The following is a 17,798-nucleotide window of genomic DNA, read 5'->3' as shown; positions in this document are numbered from 1 at the left end:
GGTGTGGTGTCTGCAAACACATCGCATTGCGGACTTTCCGAATTTTGATTTTTATTGGTTTTCCCTTTTTTGACTGACAGTTTTCAGTGATTTTTTAAAGGTTTTCAATAGTTTTCGCAATGAAAAGAATTGTTTAAAATCAAAATAACTTTATTATGTTCATTAAAAAATTACAAGAAATTCGCCGAAAATTCGGAGAATGTCTAACTTAAGATACGTCCTACTTTATTGAGTTTCTTGTTCAACCTTGTTTCAATTCAATCGATTTTTTATTTTCAGATGTCCGGTGGTGAGGACTATAACTCTGATGATGACCAAACCGCCTTGAGTAAGAAAGAGCTCCAGGAGCTGAAGCGAAAGCAACAGAAGAGTAAAAAGAAGAAAGAGTCGAAGAAAAGGGCTAAAGCCACAAAACAACAAGAAGATACGAAAGATAATCAAGAAGAAATAAAGGTAGAAGAGGAGGGACAGCAGGCGGCAGATCTGGGAGTCGATGTTGAATATGTGGGCGAGACGATTGAAATTGGCCCAGATCATCCGGATGCGGCGTATTTCGCGGCAGTTTTTGATGCTTTCAAGGTAAAAAATGAACGTTTTTTAAAGTTAGTAATTTTTAATTTTCAGATCTCCACCGACTCAGAAGATGGTGGATCATATAGTCACCACGTATCCAAAGGAGAAAAGAAAGAGGACCTGGGAAGAGTTGGACAAGCCGAACGAATTCTTCAAGAAGAGATGGAGGAGCGTGCCAAGGAAAACACAGATGAAAAGTTGTCACGTCGCAAGCTTCGAATCTCTCTCCAACCAAGCATCGCCAAGCTCAAGGAGACCACTTACCGAGCGGATGTTGTCGAGTGGGCAGATGTCACTTCCAGAGATCCCTACCTTTTGGTGGCTCTCAAATCGTATAGAAATACGGTGACAGTGCCACGTCATTGGAATGCCAAACGGAAGTACTTGGCAGGAAAGAGAGGATTCGAGCGTCCGCCGTTCGAGTTGCCAGACTTTATCAAGAGAACTGGTATTCAGGATATGAGAGAGGCACTTTTGGAGAAGGAAGAAAATCAGAGCTTAAAGTCGAAAATGAGAGAGCGTGCTCGTCCGAAGCTGGGAAAGATTGATATCGACTATCAGAAGCTGCACGACGCCTTTTTCAAGTGGCAAACAAAACCAACGATGACCAAAATGGGCGAGCTGTACTACGAGGGAAAGGAAATGGAGGCTATGATGAGGGATAAGAAGCCAGGAGAGATGTCGGACGAGTTGAGAATTGCTCTTGGAATGCCAATAGGATCGAATGCATTCAAATTTCCACCACCATGGCTTATTGCTATGCAACGTTATGGTCCACCACCAAGCTTCCCACATATCAAGATTCCGGGACTCAATGCGCCGATTCCAGGTTTGTAAAGACTAAAAAAGTTTTATAACTGATGTTTCTAAATGTTCCTTTATTTTCAGAAGGATGCGCATTCGGATATCACGCAGGAGGCTGGGGAAAACCACCAGTCGATGAGTATGGTCATCCACTCTACGGAGACGTTTTCGGTCTCGCTGCACCAGCATTCGAACCAGAAGACGAGTCTCAAATCGAGCGTCGCTACTGGGGAGAAATCGGGTCAGACGAGAGCAGTGACGAGGAAGAGTCTGAGGAGGAGGAAGATATGGATGAGGATGACGATGGTGACATGGCAGGTGGATTCCAGACACCAGCTCCAGCAGAGGGAATGGTTACTCCATCTGGAATGACCACCGGAATCACTGGAATCGAGACTCCGGACACTATTGAGTTGAGAAAAGGAAAAGAGAGTTCGGTGCTCGGTACGGATACTCCAGCAGCCGCCTATCATATTATTCCGGAGAAGAAAAATGAGAGAATCGGTGGACAGATGATGGCATCCACTCACACTTATGATCTCTCGAAGAAACATGCGGTTCGTGATGATGGTGTTCAGATCTCGTTGGATCCAGAGTCAATCGATATGGATGAGCAAGGACTGGCGGCACGGTATGAGGAGCAGTTGAGAAAGCAGAAGCATCGGGATGATGATGATGAGGAGAGGGAGGATCTGACAGATATGGTCGCCGAGCATGCAGCCAAGCAAAATGTAAGTGTTTTTTAAAATCTATCTCTTCCCTTACTATTATGATGTTGCAAAAAAAATCGAAGCTGTGGAAGAGAAATGTCGGAGGGCCTACAACGACAACTACCGTAACCTAAAAATACTTTTTTTCCCGATTTTTTTCTCGATGCTCGTATTATTTTCTCGATATTTCGGAGAGAAGTAACAGAAAACGGGACGAAAATTAGTAAAAAACGAAAAAAAAATCCTGAAAAAATTATTTTGGGTTACGGTAGTTGTCATGGCGAGACCAGAATAATACTAATAGATTCTCATTCTCAATTTTCCAGAGAAAGCGAAAGGTGCAAGACGACAAGAAGAACAAGCAATCGTCGTCGTCGTCCTCATCATCCAGTGGAAAGAAGCACAAGGATTTCAAATTCTAAATTTTTTTCTCTTTTTTTTCCATTTTCCAGTTTTCACCTATTTATTCTTCCCCCTTTCAATTTTATTTTTTATTGGAATCTAAAATCTAAAACTTTTTTTCAAAAAATCATCTGTAAATTATATTTCTCTTTCTAAATCTTCATTGAAACACGAAAAATTCAAAAAAAAATCAATTTTAAGCCCTTCCCAACGTCTTCACCATCCTCGTTTTTCTCCACAACTTTTCGCTCTTTCTCCTCGAAACTCCACTCATTTTTCGGATGGGCTTTCTTCGGATCTGGGTCAAAAAACTGGGGAAATCTGCTGTTTTAGGAGCGTCACGAATTACAGCGAGATCGTTTGAGCGAAATGGTAGAAATTCTGCTGGAGTTCCAGCTGGAGTGGAAGCTGATGACGTGGATGTGGCAGAAGACGTGGTGGTGGTGGTGGTGGATGGCGTTGTTGTTGTAGTCGTTGTAGTCGTTGGTTTGATGACTTCTCCAGTGCCTTGTAGTAGACCGAATATGTAGTCTGAAATCAGTCAATTCTACGTGGAATTTTTGAATTGTAAGGTTCCGAATAAAAACTACAGTAGCCTAAAAACATGTCGATTTTTCTTGATTTTTCACAGAAAGAAGTCAGAAATTATGCATTTTCTGTATGGAAACACAATTGTCTGAACATATACAAAAATCCGTTTAGAAATCCAAAAATACAATTCTCGGGTTACTGTAGTTCCCGCAATCTACAGGTCCCAAAACGAAAACTACCGTAACTTGAAAATAATTTTGATTTTCGGATTTTTAAAATTTCGTCCATTTTCCGGAGATTTCTCCCGCCGAACTAGCCAGAAGATGGCATTTTCATTGGGAACAAAAAAAAACTCAAAAACTGCAAAATTTTTTGGGTTACTGTAGATTTAACAATCCAATCTTTGGTCTCCAGGTCTCGAAACGAAAACTACTGTAACCTTATTTTTTTGAAAATTATTTTTTTCGGATGTTGCTCGATTTTTAAAAATAATTTTCAGTGATTTCTCCTTCCGAACTAGTCGAAAAATGACATTTTTAAAGGAATGAAACTGCCTGAAAATCCACGACAAATATTTTTGGGTTACTGTAGTTTTCGTTTTGGGACCTTTTATTCCAGAGCCTACTCACCAGCCATTTTCTTAATCAAATGATCGGGGATCTTGCCACTCATGATTGAGACGGGCGGCTTTTTCGTTAGCGTCAAATTCAAATTTGGATACATTTCCAAAATTTGGTCATCTGTCAGAATGACCTCTTGTACCGTATTCTGAAAAATCGGAGGATCGGATATACCGTATTACCCCCAATAGAAGCCCATTCAAACAGTCAACTTCGAGCCAATTTTACTCGATTGCTGTGAAAGATATCAAAAACTTGTTAACTGGTAAAGTGTTCATCATAATTCCACCAGTATTTTATCAGTTGGCAAATTTTTGGCATCTTTCACTGGAATCGAGATAATTGAGCTCAACGTGCTCCTTACATGTGCTCTCACCTTATTTTCCATTGTCCTCACAATATCACCAATAACCGCATTGTTGAGCTCATAGGAGTCTCCAGCAGCTGACGCCTTCAGGATCAGAATCGACAACATCAACACCAACATCATATTCAGAATACCTCGACGGCATCGAACGACAACGACGGCAAGGTTCATGGCTAATGGGGCGGTTGGCCGGAAAAAAAACCGATGATGAAGAAGAGGAAGAAGACGTCGTTGGCAGAGAAGGTCGAATGCAAATTGGGTGATTCTGGAGAATGAGGAAAACGAAGAAGAAGGGTAAAAGGGTAGAAGAAGACGTGGATGAGAAGTTTCGCGCCGTTCTTGTTGATTTTGAATTTGAATTCAATTTTAAATTCCAATTTGGAACCTTGTCTGGGTGGTAGACATAGAATCACAAGGAGACAGAATATGGTATTCAAGTTTAACAATTACAGTATACCTCGAGGTCAACAATAAATATCTATTTTGGGTTCAAGGATGTCGGGAACAGGGGGAAAGTTAAAAAATTCAAAAAATTCTGAAAATTCTGAAAATCCTACAAATTCTGAAATTCCCGAATTTCTGAACTTTTGAACTGTTGAAAATTTCAAAAATTCTGAATATTTGTAAAATCTAAAGACTCAAAAAAATTCTGATTTTCTGAACTTCTCAACTTCTGAAATTCTGAGAACTCTAAAATTTTAAAAGTTGTGAAAATTCCGAAAATCCTGAAAATTCTAACGATTTCTAACAAATGCTAAAATTTCGGAAAATCTTGAAATGCCTGAATCCTTTGGAAAGTTCAAAAAATTCTGAAATTTTTGAAAGTTCCGAAAGTTCTAAAAATTCTGAAATTCGATTTTCTACAGTACATTATTGAGTTATCGACAATTCTGAATATTTGAACTTTTTAAATGTCTGCATATTTCAAAAAGTCCGAATTTACTAAAACATCTGAAAACCCTGAAAATTCCGAAAATGCAGAAAACACTGAAAATTTTGAAAATAGACGCTCCAATAGTTTTCTAGTCATTCTTCAATAAATTTTAACAAAAGTAAGTTTATTGAAGATTTTAAAATTGACAACTTTCGAAAATTGGAATTGAGATTGATACTCTAATAGGAGGGGGCAAATAATTAGGAGGGTACAAAAATTTAGGGGTCATTGGGGTACAAAGCAATTTAGGGGTACAAAATCATCAATTCGAGGGTACAAAACACCGGAAAAAAGGCTTAGTTTGTACCCCCGAATTGTGGATTTTGTACCCCTAAATTACTTTGTACCCCCTTGTACCCCCGAATTGTTGTACCCTCCGAATTATGTGCCATAGGAGGGTCTCTTCATTTTGAGCCGATTTATCTCGGTTAAAGTAAGAGATATCAAAAAGTGGTCAATTGACAAAATGTTTTTGATATTATGATAAACATCTTATCAGTTGACCACTTTTCGATATCTTTTGGAAAAGAGATGAATGGACTCAACGTTGAAAGAAGACCATTCTATTAGAGTGGTTACGGTATCTGTCTATTATTAGGTCAAGCAAAATTAACTGATTGTCCGGGATCTCTGTTCCGACGTGTGCTTATAACTATCCCGAACAGCTGAATTTTTCCGAAACCAACCGATCACCTCCTGTCGGATGGTTCTATTCATGGTGAGGTAGACGATTGCGGGGCATCCTGAAATTTATTTCAATACACTTTGATCTCCAGTATCTCGGTGTCTAGAAGAGATATCAAAAAACTATGAACTGATAAATTATTCATCATAAAGTCACCAATATTTTATCAGTTGACAGATTTTGTTATCTTTCACAGGAATCGAGGTAATTCGGCTGAACGTGCGACTACCCACCATGGACAAGTGACCAAGCCAGTTCTCCAAATAGCACAATATACTCGTTGGGTTTTATGAACATCATTGATGAGTAGACCAGAGCAGATGAGCAATTGATACACCAGATGAGAGCGGATTGAATGAAGACATTTCTTCCCGACGAGACTTTGTAGCCCATTTGTTTCTTAGCCACGAAGAAACAATAAGCGGCATAGAAGAAAATAGTTCCGGAGATGAATATGATGTTGTTATAGTTTTGAATTGGGTTGTAGTACTCCTTGGATCGATTCTCATAGATCATGGGGTCCCCAATCCATGCCATGACAGTGGAATTGAAAATGATTGCAGGGGTGAAAGTGATAACAGATAAAGTGTAGAGGATTGGAATCATCGCGACGATCCAAGTGTGGTTATTGGAGAAAATTAGCTCAGAAATGGTTGGAGCAAGGATGTCAGAAATACGGTTGATGACGAGGAGAAGAGTTAGAGCACAGGAACTTACCCAGCCGCCTATAACGATGATGGATGTCATGGATAGGCTTATAGCTTCAACTCACCCAACGCAAAACACCCTGCCACATAGATCAGCTCTGGGTACGTACAAAAAACCGCACTCACTGTGAACAAGCACCCAGATAGTATTGTAGCAGTACCTTAAACTTTTTCATGTCTTCTATCTCCATTTCTATTACTTACACGTGGCAATCATATCTGTAAGCCCTAGCAGAAACATGATCTTGTAGCAAGAGTGTTTCAGAAGGCCGCGCTTATAGATGGCTCCTAAACAAGGGACATAAATGATCTCGATGAAGACACCGAAAATAATGAGAGCGATTCCTAGGAACGTTCTTCGGGTTCCAAGTAGACTCGTCCATTGCTCAGGGGTTTTGCCGGTGCAGTTGTATAAGGGGTTGCCCTGGACACTTCCGTAGATTAGGAGCGAATCCATTCTGGAAAGGGAAAGTGAAAAATTAATCAAAAACTTAATACAAAATTCTTTCTAAGAATTGAAATTCCAGTAATTAAAAATTTGAAATGTTCTCATTCTCATGACTGTTTTGCTAGAAAATATCTCAAGAATTTTCTCGAAAATTAATTATCAGCAAGAAACGCCACATGAGTAATCTGGACCAAACCTTGCTTTTTATTTAACTTGAAGAGACATGGGATTCTGATGTGGTGTGCCGTAATACTTGTAAAACCTACATATAAGTGCTCCTAACTGTTAAATTCGAGTCAATTTATCTCGGATCCTGTGAAAGATATCAATAATTGGTCAACAGATAAATTATTTATCATAATATCCAAAATATTTTGTCAAGTGACTGCGCTTTGATATCTTTTACGAAAACCGAGTAAAATTAGCTCAAATTTGAAAGTGGGCGCGCGCCCTTTTATTACAGGTCTTACTGTAGTCATCGACTAACAAAAACTTCATGTTCATGCTTTCCTGGGCCTTCTAACTTATATACAGTCGTTAGAAATTAGAATCGAATTTTCGAAAAAAACTGGAACTCTGTAAAACTTGATAAAAACGAATTCTCGGACTATTTATGTTTTGTCCTAAAAAATTTGAGACAAAATCCCTCATTTTAAAGCATCGTTTAAACCAACACAACTTTGTGAATTGGGATACAATTTTTTCTTAAATTTAAAAACCTTATTTGGGTCGTTTCGAGCTTCAAAATAAGTATAAACAAGCCATGGTTTTGGTAAATTCAATTTTTGACCGCTTTATGCGCTTTTAAATCCAAAATTTCAAATTTAAAGGAACATGGTCTTGTTTATACTCATTTTGAAGCAATGTGTCTGACAAATTTAAAATTTAAGGTTAGAAATAAATTCAACAGAAACGTATTGAGTTATAGTGAATTGGGAATGCAAATAATTTAAGGGCTTAAAAAACACACCAAATAAAATTAGAAAAATAAACAAGTGTCGAATCAAAGCGTTTTGGGTGGAAAATATCAAAAAGTAGTCAACTGCTAAAATGCTTATCATAGTTTCACAAACATTTTATCAGTTGAACCATTTTTGATATCTTTTACAGGAACCGAGATAGAATAGCTCAAAGATTTTATACCGGTTTTACGGTATTTCTGATAGCTAGTGTTTCGTGAGTCGAAAACGAATGAAACGTAAAGGAGCTAAATGATCCCAAAAAAACTTCGACACCCAAGAATATTTATCCTAGTCGCCTCATTCTAGTCAGTGTTCTCTGTTCCTTTAAAAAATCAAAAATAGCTGCCTCACCTAATGAGACGGCCAAAATCATTAAAACTGCTCATGTTGTATACCTGTATAGAAATGATTCATGGAGCAGCAGGATCAATGTGTCAACGTTTGTCTAGAACAAGAACTAGAACACATTCGGTCCTGTCACAAAATCACAAAATAGAGAAAAAAATCACAAAATAGAGGAAAAATGGATGCCAGAATGCCTGCCGTAAACATCCTAATAGAATGACCCCTAACTTTCGAATTTGAGCTCAATTATCTCGATTCCTGTGCCAGATATAAAAAAGTAATCAACTAATAAAATTTGGTGATATTATGATAAACAGTTTATCAGTTAACCACCTATTGATATCTTTCAAAAGAACTGAGATATATTGGCTCAAAGTTGACGGTTTGGGCGCATTCAATTTGAGGGTTTCCGGTATATTAGGTGGGACCATCTGAATGAAAAAATTCAGCCTGCTCATGTATAAAATTTTGATTTTTTAAAAATTTATTATCGCAAATTCTCCTGATCTCTGAAGCACACTAATATAAATCGTAGCCTTGGCTTTCCCAGAATTCCTAAATTCTCTGTGCAAATCTGTGCAAATTTCCGCTTGATTGTTTTTCTTCATCCAATTTTAGTTGATTTTTGTTGTCTCCGCATTAGTCACTTTTGGACTTCCGGGTTTTTCATGTCTTGGGCTTTTGGTATCGGTTAAGATGCTCCGCAAATTTTTTTTTCCTAAATAAGGTGAATCCTAAATTTTTGTGAGCATAATCCTCAACCTAATCTAGTTTCGTAGGAATCTAACCTTTTGATTTTTCTGAGTGTCTGTATCATTTTAGACTTTCAGATTTTCAGATTTTCAGAATTTCAAAACTTTCGAATCTCAGGATTAAAGATTTTTAGTTTTTCAAAATTTCAAAAAATTGGGGTTCCGGAATTTCAGATTTTTGACTTTCAGGATTTCAGGATTTCAGAATTTCACAATATCCGAATTGCAGAAACTCATAATTTCAGATTTTAAAATTTTCGGCATTTCAAAATTTCTGAGTTTCTGTATTTCAGGATTTCAAATTTTCAGAATTTCAGAACTTCAGATTTTCCGGATTTCAGGATTTTAGGATATCGGAATTTCAAAGTTTTAAAGTTACCGAATTTCAGGTTTTCTGAATTTCAGACTTTCAGAGTTTCCGAACTTCCGAATTTTAGATTTTCAGGATTTCAGAATGTAGATTTTTTTAGATTTTCAGATCATCATCATCATTCTTATAATAAATAAATAAATGGAGTCTGATCGGTTTTCTGTTTATATATTATCGTAAAACCTGCATTATCTGTCAATTTCACTAAAATGGAGCAAGTTTTTCATTTAAAAAAAAGTGTTTCAACAAATTTCCCTCAAATTGTGGAATTCCCGAAACATTTTTCATTGAAAGCGTACGGAAATGTTCTAATTTCAAGACACATTTTGAAAGGGTCCTTCTTTACAGAGAGCCCTTCTATTACAGGAGGCCCTTCTCTTTTTCCTAGCCCCAATCGGAGGGTCCTTCTTTTAGAGGGGCTCTTCTATTGGAGGAGCTGTTCTAATATTGGTTTTCCGGTATTCATTTTTAAAGAACTTGTTAGGACAAGAGTCGGAAAATATTAATTACGTGACCCAATGACCCTTTCCATGTCACCTATTTAGGTGGCAAGCCGCCGTGGGTACTTTCTGACTCTTGTTCCCTATTCAGCTAATTGGCACTTTTACCTTTTACCCCGACTTCTGCCCACCTATTCTCTATTTGTTATCTGGCTATAATAAACCTATTCTTAACATTTTTAATATCAATTTTTGAAGGTATTCCATGTAAAATGGGAACGAAATACCAACACAATATGTCGGAAGACTGTTTCAGCTCTTTACCGAAAGCAGAGCAAAAAGAAGTTATGTTTAATAATCTAATTAAACCTAAAATTAAATAAATCTTCAGTTCTTCGGAAACTTCAAGAGACGAACGATCAATTGAGACTAGATATCGATAAGGATGAGAAAACACTGGTCGACCTGCGGAGAACTATTCCAAAAAAATGTTCAGAGATGTACAAAATGGAGAAGAAAAAGCTCCTGAACCACTATGTGAGGCAAGGTCCTAATATATTCAAATCATTTAGTTGTTTTCAGTTAGCCGCAGAACTTTTACCACATTTGCCAGAGCAAGGACTGAATACTGATGAAATTCAACGAATGCGCAACACAGTCAATGCACGAGGGGACGCCCAGGTTGCCAACCGGGAGGAACTTAAGCACATCCTCCATCAGACAGAAGAGGCTAGTATATAAATAATTTATTTATACAGCAGTGTGTGCTATCGGTACGGTTTCGGTAAATTGACCGGTATATTTACCGGTAACTTACCGGTAAAATTACCAAAAAAGCCGTTACCGGTAAGTGAAAATCGGAAGTCACACACTGTTATACAGTAACAGTTTTGCAAATTTTCAGAAACTTCACGAAAACAAATTCCTCCAGAAACAAGTCGACGATCTCGCAGCCCTCCTTCTGCGCAATATGGAATCTTAATTTTCCCACACCCGGTGGGTTTACTTGAATTGACTATCTTCTCTTTTTCTAAAAATTCAATTTACTCGCTAAATAAAAAATTATTATTATTTCTCTCTTTTAAAAAATTCAGAATAAAATAAATTATTGTCGAATTGAAAAAAGTGACACCTGAGAATTTGAAAACTTTTGCTTTTTTTGATCTACGAAAAAGTGCTTACAAAAACGTAATATTTCCGAATTCCGGCTCGTTCGAGCTACTTTCGCGTTTGAGTTTAGTTTTTTGCTGAAAAATGGATTCTAAAGATGCTAGCGATCATTTTCATACCAAGGAATCAAAATTTTGTTCAGAAAATCCCACTAAATTCACATAAATAAATTTGTTATCTACAGTATCCGTTTTCGCTCCGCCCCCTCGTAAATCGACACGAGCGCCGTCTCCGAGATTTTCAGGTGTCACTTTTTTTAATCCGACAATATTCCGAAATTTGTATTCCGAAATAGACCGAAATTTGTTTTTTTTTTTCAAAATTTAGGTTTTCCTCCTTTTGTTCCCGATAAATCGGCGATAAACATCGTGTAAAGCCGAGAGACGGAGAGAAAAAGTCGTGAATTGAAATGCATTTGGTGCGAACAACATTACGCTATAATGCAGACGCTAAGAAATTTCTTTAATTTTTTCGAGATTTTTTCAGACTTTTCGGGATAATTCCGGATTTTCCGACCATTTTCCATATAAAAAAGGCAAAAAAACAACCAAATCCTAAAGGGAAACATGGCTGCTGACTCTCAAGATGTAAGTTTCCATTATTTTGAGGCCTTTCTGAACATTTATGATTTTCAGATCTACAGAAATCTGTCAGCGGATGACTATCAAGCTGCACCGATTGTGGTGGAGAGCATGTGTGCGAATTGTGAAGAGAATGTTAGTAAATTTTCAAGGATTCTAAATTTTTTTTGAAAATAAAACTTCAGGGCGAAACTCGTATCATGTGCACATCAATTCCCTATTACAAGGCCGTGATTCTAATGTCGTTCGAGTGCCCACACTGTGGCTACAAAAACAACGAAATTCAGAGTGGCGAAGCGGTTCAGGAGCACGGAACGCTCGTCGTTCTTCGTGTACAGAAGCCAGAAGACTTGAGACGACAATTGGTGAAATCCGAGTACGCGTCGATTGAGATTCCCGAGCTGGAGTTGGAGATCCCACACAAGTCACAGCCAGGAGGTGAGAGATTTTCCTTTTTAAACGTTTTTCCTAATTTTTTGAAAATTCAGAGGTGACAACAGTGGAAGGAGTTCTAGAGCGTGTGCATCGTGGTCTAAGTCAGGACCAAGAGAAACGTCGTCTTCTGGATCCAGAAGGCGCGGCTCAAATTGACGCCTACTTGGCACGAATTCAGAGTTGTTGGGATCTAAAAGAGAATTGGACACTTCGTCTGAGAGATCCGACTGGAAACTGCTATATTCAGAATCCAGATGTACGGCACGTGGATCCACGATGCATCATTTCACATTATCACCGATCGTTGAATGAGAAGAAGCTGTTGGCACTGGCTGATGATAAGTTAGTAGTCTATAGCTGAGTTACTGACCTAAATTTTTTATTTTTCAGTGATCAAGAAGAGCCAGTTGAAGAAGAACCAGCACCGGAGTTCAAATCCTACGACGATGCGAAACAAGAAGTGCTCCATTTCGCCACCGATTGTCCCAATTGTCACGGTCCCACTGAAGTCAAAATGAAGCCAACAGATATTCCATTCTTCCAAACTGTCATCATCATGTCCCTTGCCTGTGATCGATGTGGTTACAAATCCAACGAGGTCAAGTCAGGAGGAGCGATTCGAGATCAGGGATGTCGGTTGTCTGTTCAGTTGCGAGAAGACGTGGATTTGGCTAGAGATGTTCTGAAGACTGACACGTGTGCACTGTCGATTCCGGAAATTGATTTGGAAGTTGGTGGAAACGCGTTATGTGGAAGATTCACGACGATTGAGGGGTTACTGACAGCTACTAAGGAGCAATTGGATGCACAGTCTTCGTTTTTCATGGGAGATTCTGCTGAATCCGAAGAGAAAAGTGCGGTGATGACGTTCCTGGAGAAGCTAGACGACATCATCGCTCTTCGTCTTCCTGCCACGATTATTCTGGACGATCCAACTGGCTGTAGCTATGTGCAAAGCTTGACAGCGCCAATGGATGATCCACGACTGACCAAAGAGTTCTACACGAGAACTTTCGAGCAGAACGACGATTTGGGAATCAATGATATGAAGGTGGAGAATTATGGAGAGTTGGAAGTGTTAAAGGAGGATGAAGAAGGGGAAGAGGAGGCGGAGACGACGACGGTAGAAGCATAGATTCAATGATACATATTTTTTGTCTCGAATTATTGTTGTTCTTCTTTCTAATCTATTTTTGGCACTCAAATTGTTTGAATTTGGCGCCGAATTGCGGTCTGCGCCTTACTTTATGCTGAGTTTCAAAAAAAAAATGTTTTCTCTGATTCATCCCAAAATTCCGGTATATTGTTATCACCTTATCACCCCTTCTTGTTGTGTTCATTGTTCCTTATCATTGTTTGTTCCTTTTTCCAAATCAAATGAAATTTCAAAAAAAAATGTATTTGAAAAAAAAAATGTTTGTATTTTCAGAACTGTCTATTTCTTCAGCAAATTGACACATCTGTGACTTGCCAACTTTTTCCTTTTTTCAAAATTTACTTCCCGCCCTCGAAACCCTTTTTATACCAATTTTCGAGATCACTTTGCGATCACTTTGCGCAAAATTTCGAAATATAATTTTCTTTTTTCCTTCTAAATGCCTATTGCTAAATAGTTATAAATTATTCCACTTGTCATTGTGTGTTTTTTCTAGAGCAGCGACTTTTGCTTTGCGAAATAGGTTGTAACAGTAACACAATATTATGCTGAAGTTCTAGAAGGAATTTTGAACGGAAGAGTATAAAAGAGGAGTAAAATTTGCAAAATTCCAAGAAAAATTAGGAAATCCGAAGATTTTTTTTCGAATTAGAGCTTTTCGGACTACTGTATTTTAAAGACGCACACACATATTCCATTTCGGGTTTCGAGTGGAATTACTTTTAAGTTTTTTTTTTGCGTTTTCGAAATATTTTTTGTCGATTTTTGACAGATTTTTGGCGCTTTTCTGATCGGAGAGCTTCGAATTTTGAAAATCGAAATATTCCGAAATTCTGAAACTCGGAAAACTGCTTTAATGATAATTTACAGTCAAAATTTTCACATTTTTCGTCTTTTACACTATTATTGATAGTTCGGAACTTATTAGTTCCTCTTTACTATACAATTAGTATAAGCTAAACCGGTCTCTTTCATATATTTTTTCGTTTCTCTAAAACTCTCTCCTCTCTCCAATTGAACGTTTCTCCGTCGTTTTTGTTCACACATCCTCGCGTCGCTCTCTTCGTACGTACACAAAATGTCTGCGTCTTGTTTCTCTAGTCTTTTGAAAAAGTCAATCCATGGAATTTTTTTGTTGCAAAAAATACAAAAGCTCTTTATTTGGCCTACTTTTCACTTTTTTATGAGCTAAATTTTTCGAATATTTTGTATTTTTCAGCTTAACAAACTCAAACTTCTCACAAAACAAAAAGAAATGGATCGAATACAGGAGAACCAGAAGAAAACCGTCAACCTGTGTGAGCTGTACGCCGAGGACGATAATGAGGTCGACGAGAAGGTGCAACGTGGACTCGACGCCCAATTCTTGCTCCGTTCCACCCCAGAAGACGTCGAGAAGTACTCGATTCACCTGCGGAAACAGCTGATGGAAGGCGAGGGAGAGTGCTTGATCGAGTTGGGAGTCCCGATTAATTCCAATTCGAAGAATATCAAAACTGGAATTCCGGAGGACGATATGCAGAAAGCCGTCGACGCTCATCAGAAAATTCTAGAGAAGATTCCGGCTATTGGAACGCTTGTAGTGCGAAGAAAGCAAACGGGGAACCTGGTGACTGAGGTTTGGTTGGTTCGAGATCCGCCAGAAGAGAAGGACTTCATCGAGGCACGTGTCGCTGTTGTCGGTAATGTGGATGCTGGAAAATCCACGTTGCTTGGTGTACTAACCCACTCGGCACTTGACGATGGACGCGGAGCCGCCCGTACGAAGCTTTTCAGACACAAACATGAATTTGAGAGTGGAAGAACGTCATCGGTGGGAAATGATATTCTGGGATTTGATGTGCATGGAAATGTGGTGAATAAGCCAGACCCACACAATCACAATTTGGATTGGGTGCAAATCGGTTCGGACTGCGCCAAACTGGTCACATTCATAGACTTGGCTGGACATGAGAAATATCTAAAAACTACAATTTTCGGAATGACGGGACACATGCCAGACTACACTATGTTGATGATTGGAGCGAATATGGGAATTATTGGAACCACCAAAGAACATCTCTCGCTGGCACTATCACTACATGTACCAGTGTATCTGGTAGTCACTAAAATTGACATGTGTCCAGCGAATATTCTCGAGGAAACTATGAAAAATATCACAAGACTGGTGAGAAGCGCTAAGAAGCTTCCGATTCTGGTGAGAACCATGGATGACGTCGTCCACGCCGCTGTCAATTTCCCCAGTAAAAAGTGAGAGTTTTCTGTTAATCTGAAATTCAAAAAATTAATTTCAGAGTCTGCCCAATCTTCCAAGTGTCCAATGTAGAGGGAACCAATCTTCCACTCCTCCGCCAGTTCCTGAACATCGTCCCACTGAGAAGATCCTTGAATGAGAATGATCCGGCACATTTCCAGGTTTCCCCTACTAGGAACTTTCAGTACTTTAATAACCTATAAATTTCAGATCGATGACATCTACTGGGTCGATGGAGTGGGAACCATTGCCAGTGGAACACTGCTCTCTGGAACCATTCGACTTAATGATATTCTGTTGCTCGGACCAACGTCAAACGGTGATTTCCAGCCGATTCCGATCAAATCGATTCATCGTAAACGCATGCCAGTCGGCATTGTGAAGTGTGGACAGTCCGCTTCGTTTGCGTTAAAGTGAGTTGGACCTAGTTTGAGGAAAAAGTGAAAAAAACAGGTTCCTAACTAGGGAAGGCCCCAACTCGGGTGTGGCGATACGGGTGGTGACCTATATCATCTGAAAGCTGATATTTTCCTGATTCCAAATATGTTTTCAAAAAGTGCATTGTCGCGGTAGTTTTCGAGAAAATTGGGTCAAAAATTTCGAAAAATGACATGGATTTCTAATCTTATTTTCCTTCCTCACGTATATAAGTTTTACTGTGTTGAAAAATGTGAAAGCGTGGTTGCGGGGTTAGTGAGGAGGAATATCAAGCGATAACTCTCTGGTTCGACTCCCTCGAGCTGCCAAACTTTTTTTGAATTTTTTCTTCGTTTTTTCTGGTGACTGTATCTGACTTCTGGGTGATCTTATATAGTTCCTTAAGCTTGGAATTGGTTTCAGTTTTGATTTTAAGCGTTTTTCCTGTTGTTTTGGAAACTTTTTGTTTTCATCTGTTTTCCCGCAATTTTGAAGGGATCGTGATTCTTTGAAGGTTCTAGACAAACCGCATGTTTTTGATTTTGCTCAAACTATTGTTATTGGTACTTTTGGGTATGCTGATTACAGAACTGAAGTCAGTTTTTCCACCCTGTCCCTGTGAAAAAAGTTGTGAGCTCTGAAAGTGATTACAGTACTAATTTCTCAATTTCGGAGTGAGTTTCTGAAGGAATTATTGACTTTATTCGGGGAGTTTTGAATGTTTATAGTATTTTGATTGCTTGTCTACAACTGACAAGGTTTGCTCTTTTTTTCAAAAAAAAAGTTTTTTGAAACAATCGCCATGGTACCCCTTGGCATTTTTCCGATTTTCAAATTTAAAATGTGCTAGAGTTAGTTCTAAACGAAGAGACACAATAAAATAAGATTTTTTTCACAAGATTTGACAGAGCTATGTCCATTTCTAGAAGTCAGATACAATCACCGGAAAATAAGAAAAAATTCAAAAAAAGTTTAGCAGCTCGAGGGAGTCGAACCAGAGAGTTATCGCTTGATATTCCTCCTCACTAACCCCTCAACCATTTTTTCAACACAGTAAAACTTATATACGTGAGGAAAGAAAATAAGATTAAAAATCCAAGTCGTTTTTCGAAACTTTCGACCCAATTTTCTCGAAAACTACCGCGACAACGCACTTTTTGAAAACAGATTTGGAATCAGGAAAATGTCAGCTTTCAGATGATATAGGTCACCACCCGTATCTCCACACCCGAGTTGGGGCCTTCCCTAGTAAAATTATTATAAAAATAGGTCCCGAAAAAAACTACGTGAAAAAATTTAGTCACAGAAAATTACGTGAGAATATAGGCCACTAAAAACTAGAGTGAAATAATTAGGTCACGAAAAATTACGTTGGAAAAATAGGTCACCGAAAATTAAGTGAATAAATAGGTCACGTTTTAGGACAAGTGGAATTACGTGAAAAAAATGGGTCACGTTTTTAAAAGTTCACCTGAAAATACAAATCATGTTTTATAAGATTTAGGTCAATATACTAAACGTTCACGTTGTTCAATTCCAGAAAAATCCCGAAAAAGGACGTTCGCAAAGGAATGGTCCTAGTGGACCCGAAAACGAAGCCAGTGGCCAGTATGTTGTTCGAAGCCGAGATTCTCGTCCTCCACCACCCGACAACCATCAAACCCAACTACCAAGCAATGCTTCATATCGGATCCGTCCGTCAGACAGCCACACTGGTGTCAATGGGAAAAGAAGTGTTGAGAACTGGAGATCGTGACAAAGTACAGTTCAAATTCATCCGACAACCCGAATACATTCGACCGGGCACCAAAATGGTGTTCCGTGAGGGACGAACCAAAGCGGTGGGCACTGTGCTCTCGGTGGTCCCACAAGAGTCGTTGGCTCAGCAGCGGGCGAAACAGAAAGAGGGTAGAAATAAGCATTGTGAGTTTTACGAATTGAAAAAAAATTTCAAAATACAAATTTCAGACGGCAAGAAAACGGGCGGACCAAAACCACCAAACGGAAAACCGAAGGTCGAGAAGCAGCTAGAGGCTCTGTCGATCGATAAACTCGCCGATTCATCATCGGCCTAATTGCATTTTTTTGTTGAAAATTCTGTATACTCTCCGGGATCTCCCATACACTTTGAGCAA

At 38.7% G+C, this 17,798-nt stretch overlaps 6 protein-coding genes across 6 annotated transcripts; 4 read left to right on the top strand and 2 right to left on the bottom strand.

Annotated features, from left to right (window-relative positions):
* Positions 1–279: 279 nt before the first annotated feature.
* CBG06453 lies at positions 280–2,509 on the top strand (the record flags this gene model as incomplete). Its single annotated transcript, XM_002647342.1, has 4 exons — positions 280–579; positions 625–1,402; positions 1,462–2,108; positions 2,414–2,509. The coding sequence occupies 4 exons, from the start codon at positions 280–282 to the stop codon at positions 2,507–2,509; spliced, it is 1,821 nt and encodes a 606-aa protein (XP_002647388.1).
* Positions 2,510–2,685: 176 nt separating this feature from the next.
* On the bottom strand, positions 2,686–4,178 carry CBG06452 (the record flags this gene model as incomplete). Its single annotated transcript, XM_002647341.1, has 3 exons — positions 2,686–3,020; positions 3,650–3,788; positions 4,017–4,178. 3 exons carry the CDS (start codon positions 4,176–4,178, stop codon positions 2,686–2,688), a joined length of 636 nt encoding a protein of 211 aa, XP_002647387.1.
* A 1,372-nt stretch (positions 4,179–5,550) lies between these two features.
* On the bottom strand, positions 5,551–6,790 carry Cbr-srt-52 (the record flags this gene model as incomplete). Its single annotated transcript, XM_045237163.1, has 3 exons — positions 5,551–5,684; positions 5,860–6,351; positions 6,538–6,790. The coding sequence occupies 3 exons, from the start codon at positions 6,788–6,790 to the stop codon at positions 5,551–5,553; spliced, it is 879 nt and encodes a 292-aa protein (XP_045093216.1).
* A 3,132-nt stretch (positions 6,791–9,922) lies between these two features.
* CBG06450 lies at positions 9,923–10,632 on the top strand (the record flags this gene model as incomplete). Its single annotated transcript, XM_045237162.1, has 4 exons — positions 9,923–9,965; positions 10,042–10,187; positions 10,233–10,331; positions 10,555–10,632. 4 exons carry the CDS (start codon positions 9,923–9,925, stop codon positions 10,630–10,632), a joined length of 366 nt encoding a protein of 121 aa, XP_045093215.1.
* A 754-nt stretch (positions 10,633–11,386) lies between these two features.
* On the top strand, positions 11,387–12,971 carry CBG06449 (the record flags this gene model as incomplete). Its single annotated transcript, XM_002647338.2, has 5 exons — positions 11,387–11,407; positions 11,456–11,536; positions 11,587–11,839; positions 11,890–12,178; positions 12,227–12,971. 5 exons carry the CDS (start codon positions 11,387–11,389, stop codon positions 12,969–12,971), a joined length of 1,389 nt encoding a protein of 462 aa, XP_002647384.2.
* Positions 12,972–14,247: 1,276 nt separating this feature from the next.
* Positions 14,248–17,738, top strand: Cbr-cgp-1 (the record flags this gene model as incomplete). Its single annotated transcript, XM_045237161.1, has 4 exons — positions 14,248–15,242; positions 15,287–15,407; positions 15,457–15,659; positions 17,204–17,738. 4 exons carry the CDS (start codon positions 14,248–14,250, stop codon positions 17,736–17,738), a joined length of 1,854 nt encoding a protein of 617 aa, XP_045093214.1.
* Positions 17,739–17,798: the final 60 nt, after the last annotated feature.

The sequence above is a fragment of the Caenorhabditis briggsae genome (assembly GCF_000004555.2).
Source record: "Caenorhabditis briggsae complete genome, chrV, whole genome shotgun sequence".
NCBI lineage: Eukaryota > Metazoa > Nematoda > Chromadorea > Rhabditida > Rhabditidae > Caenorhabditis > Caenorhabditis briggsae.
The sequence above is the reverse complement of the archived record's forward strand: the minus strand, read 5'-3'. Positions and strand labels throughout refer to the sequence as shown.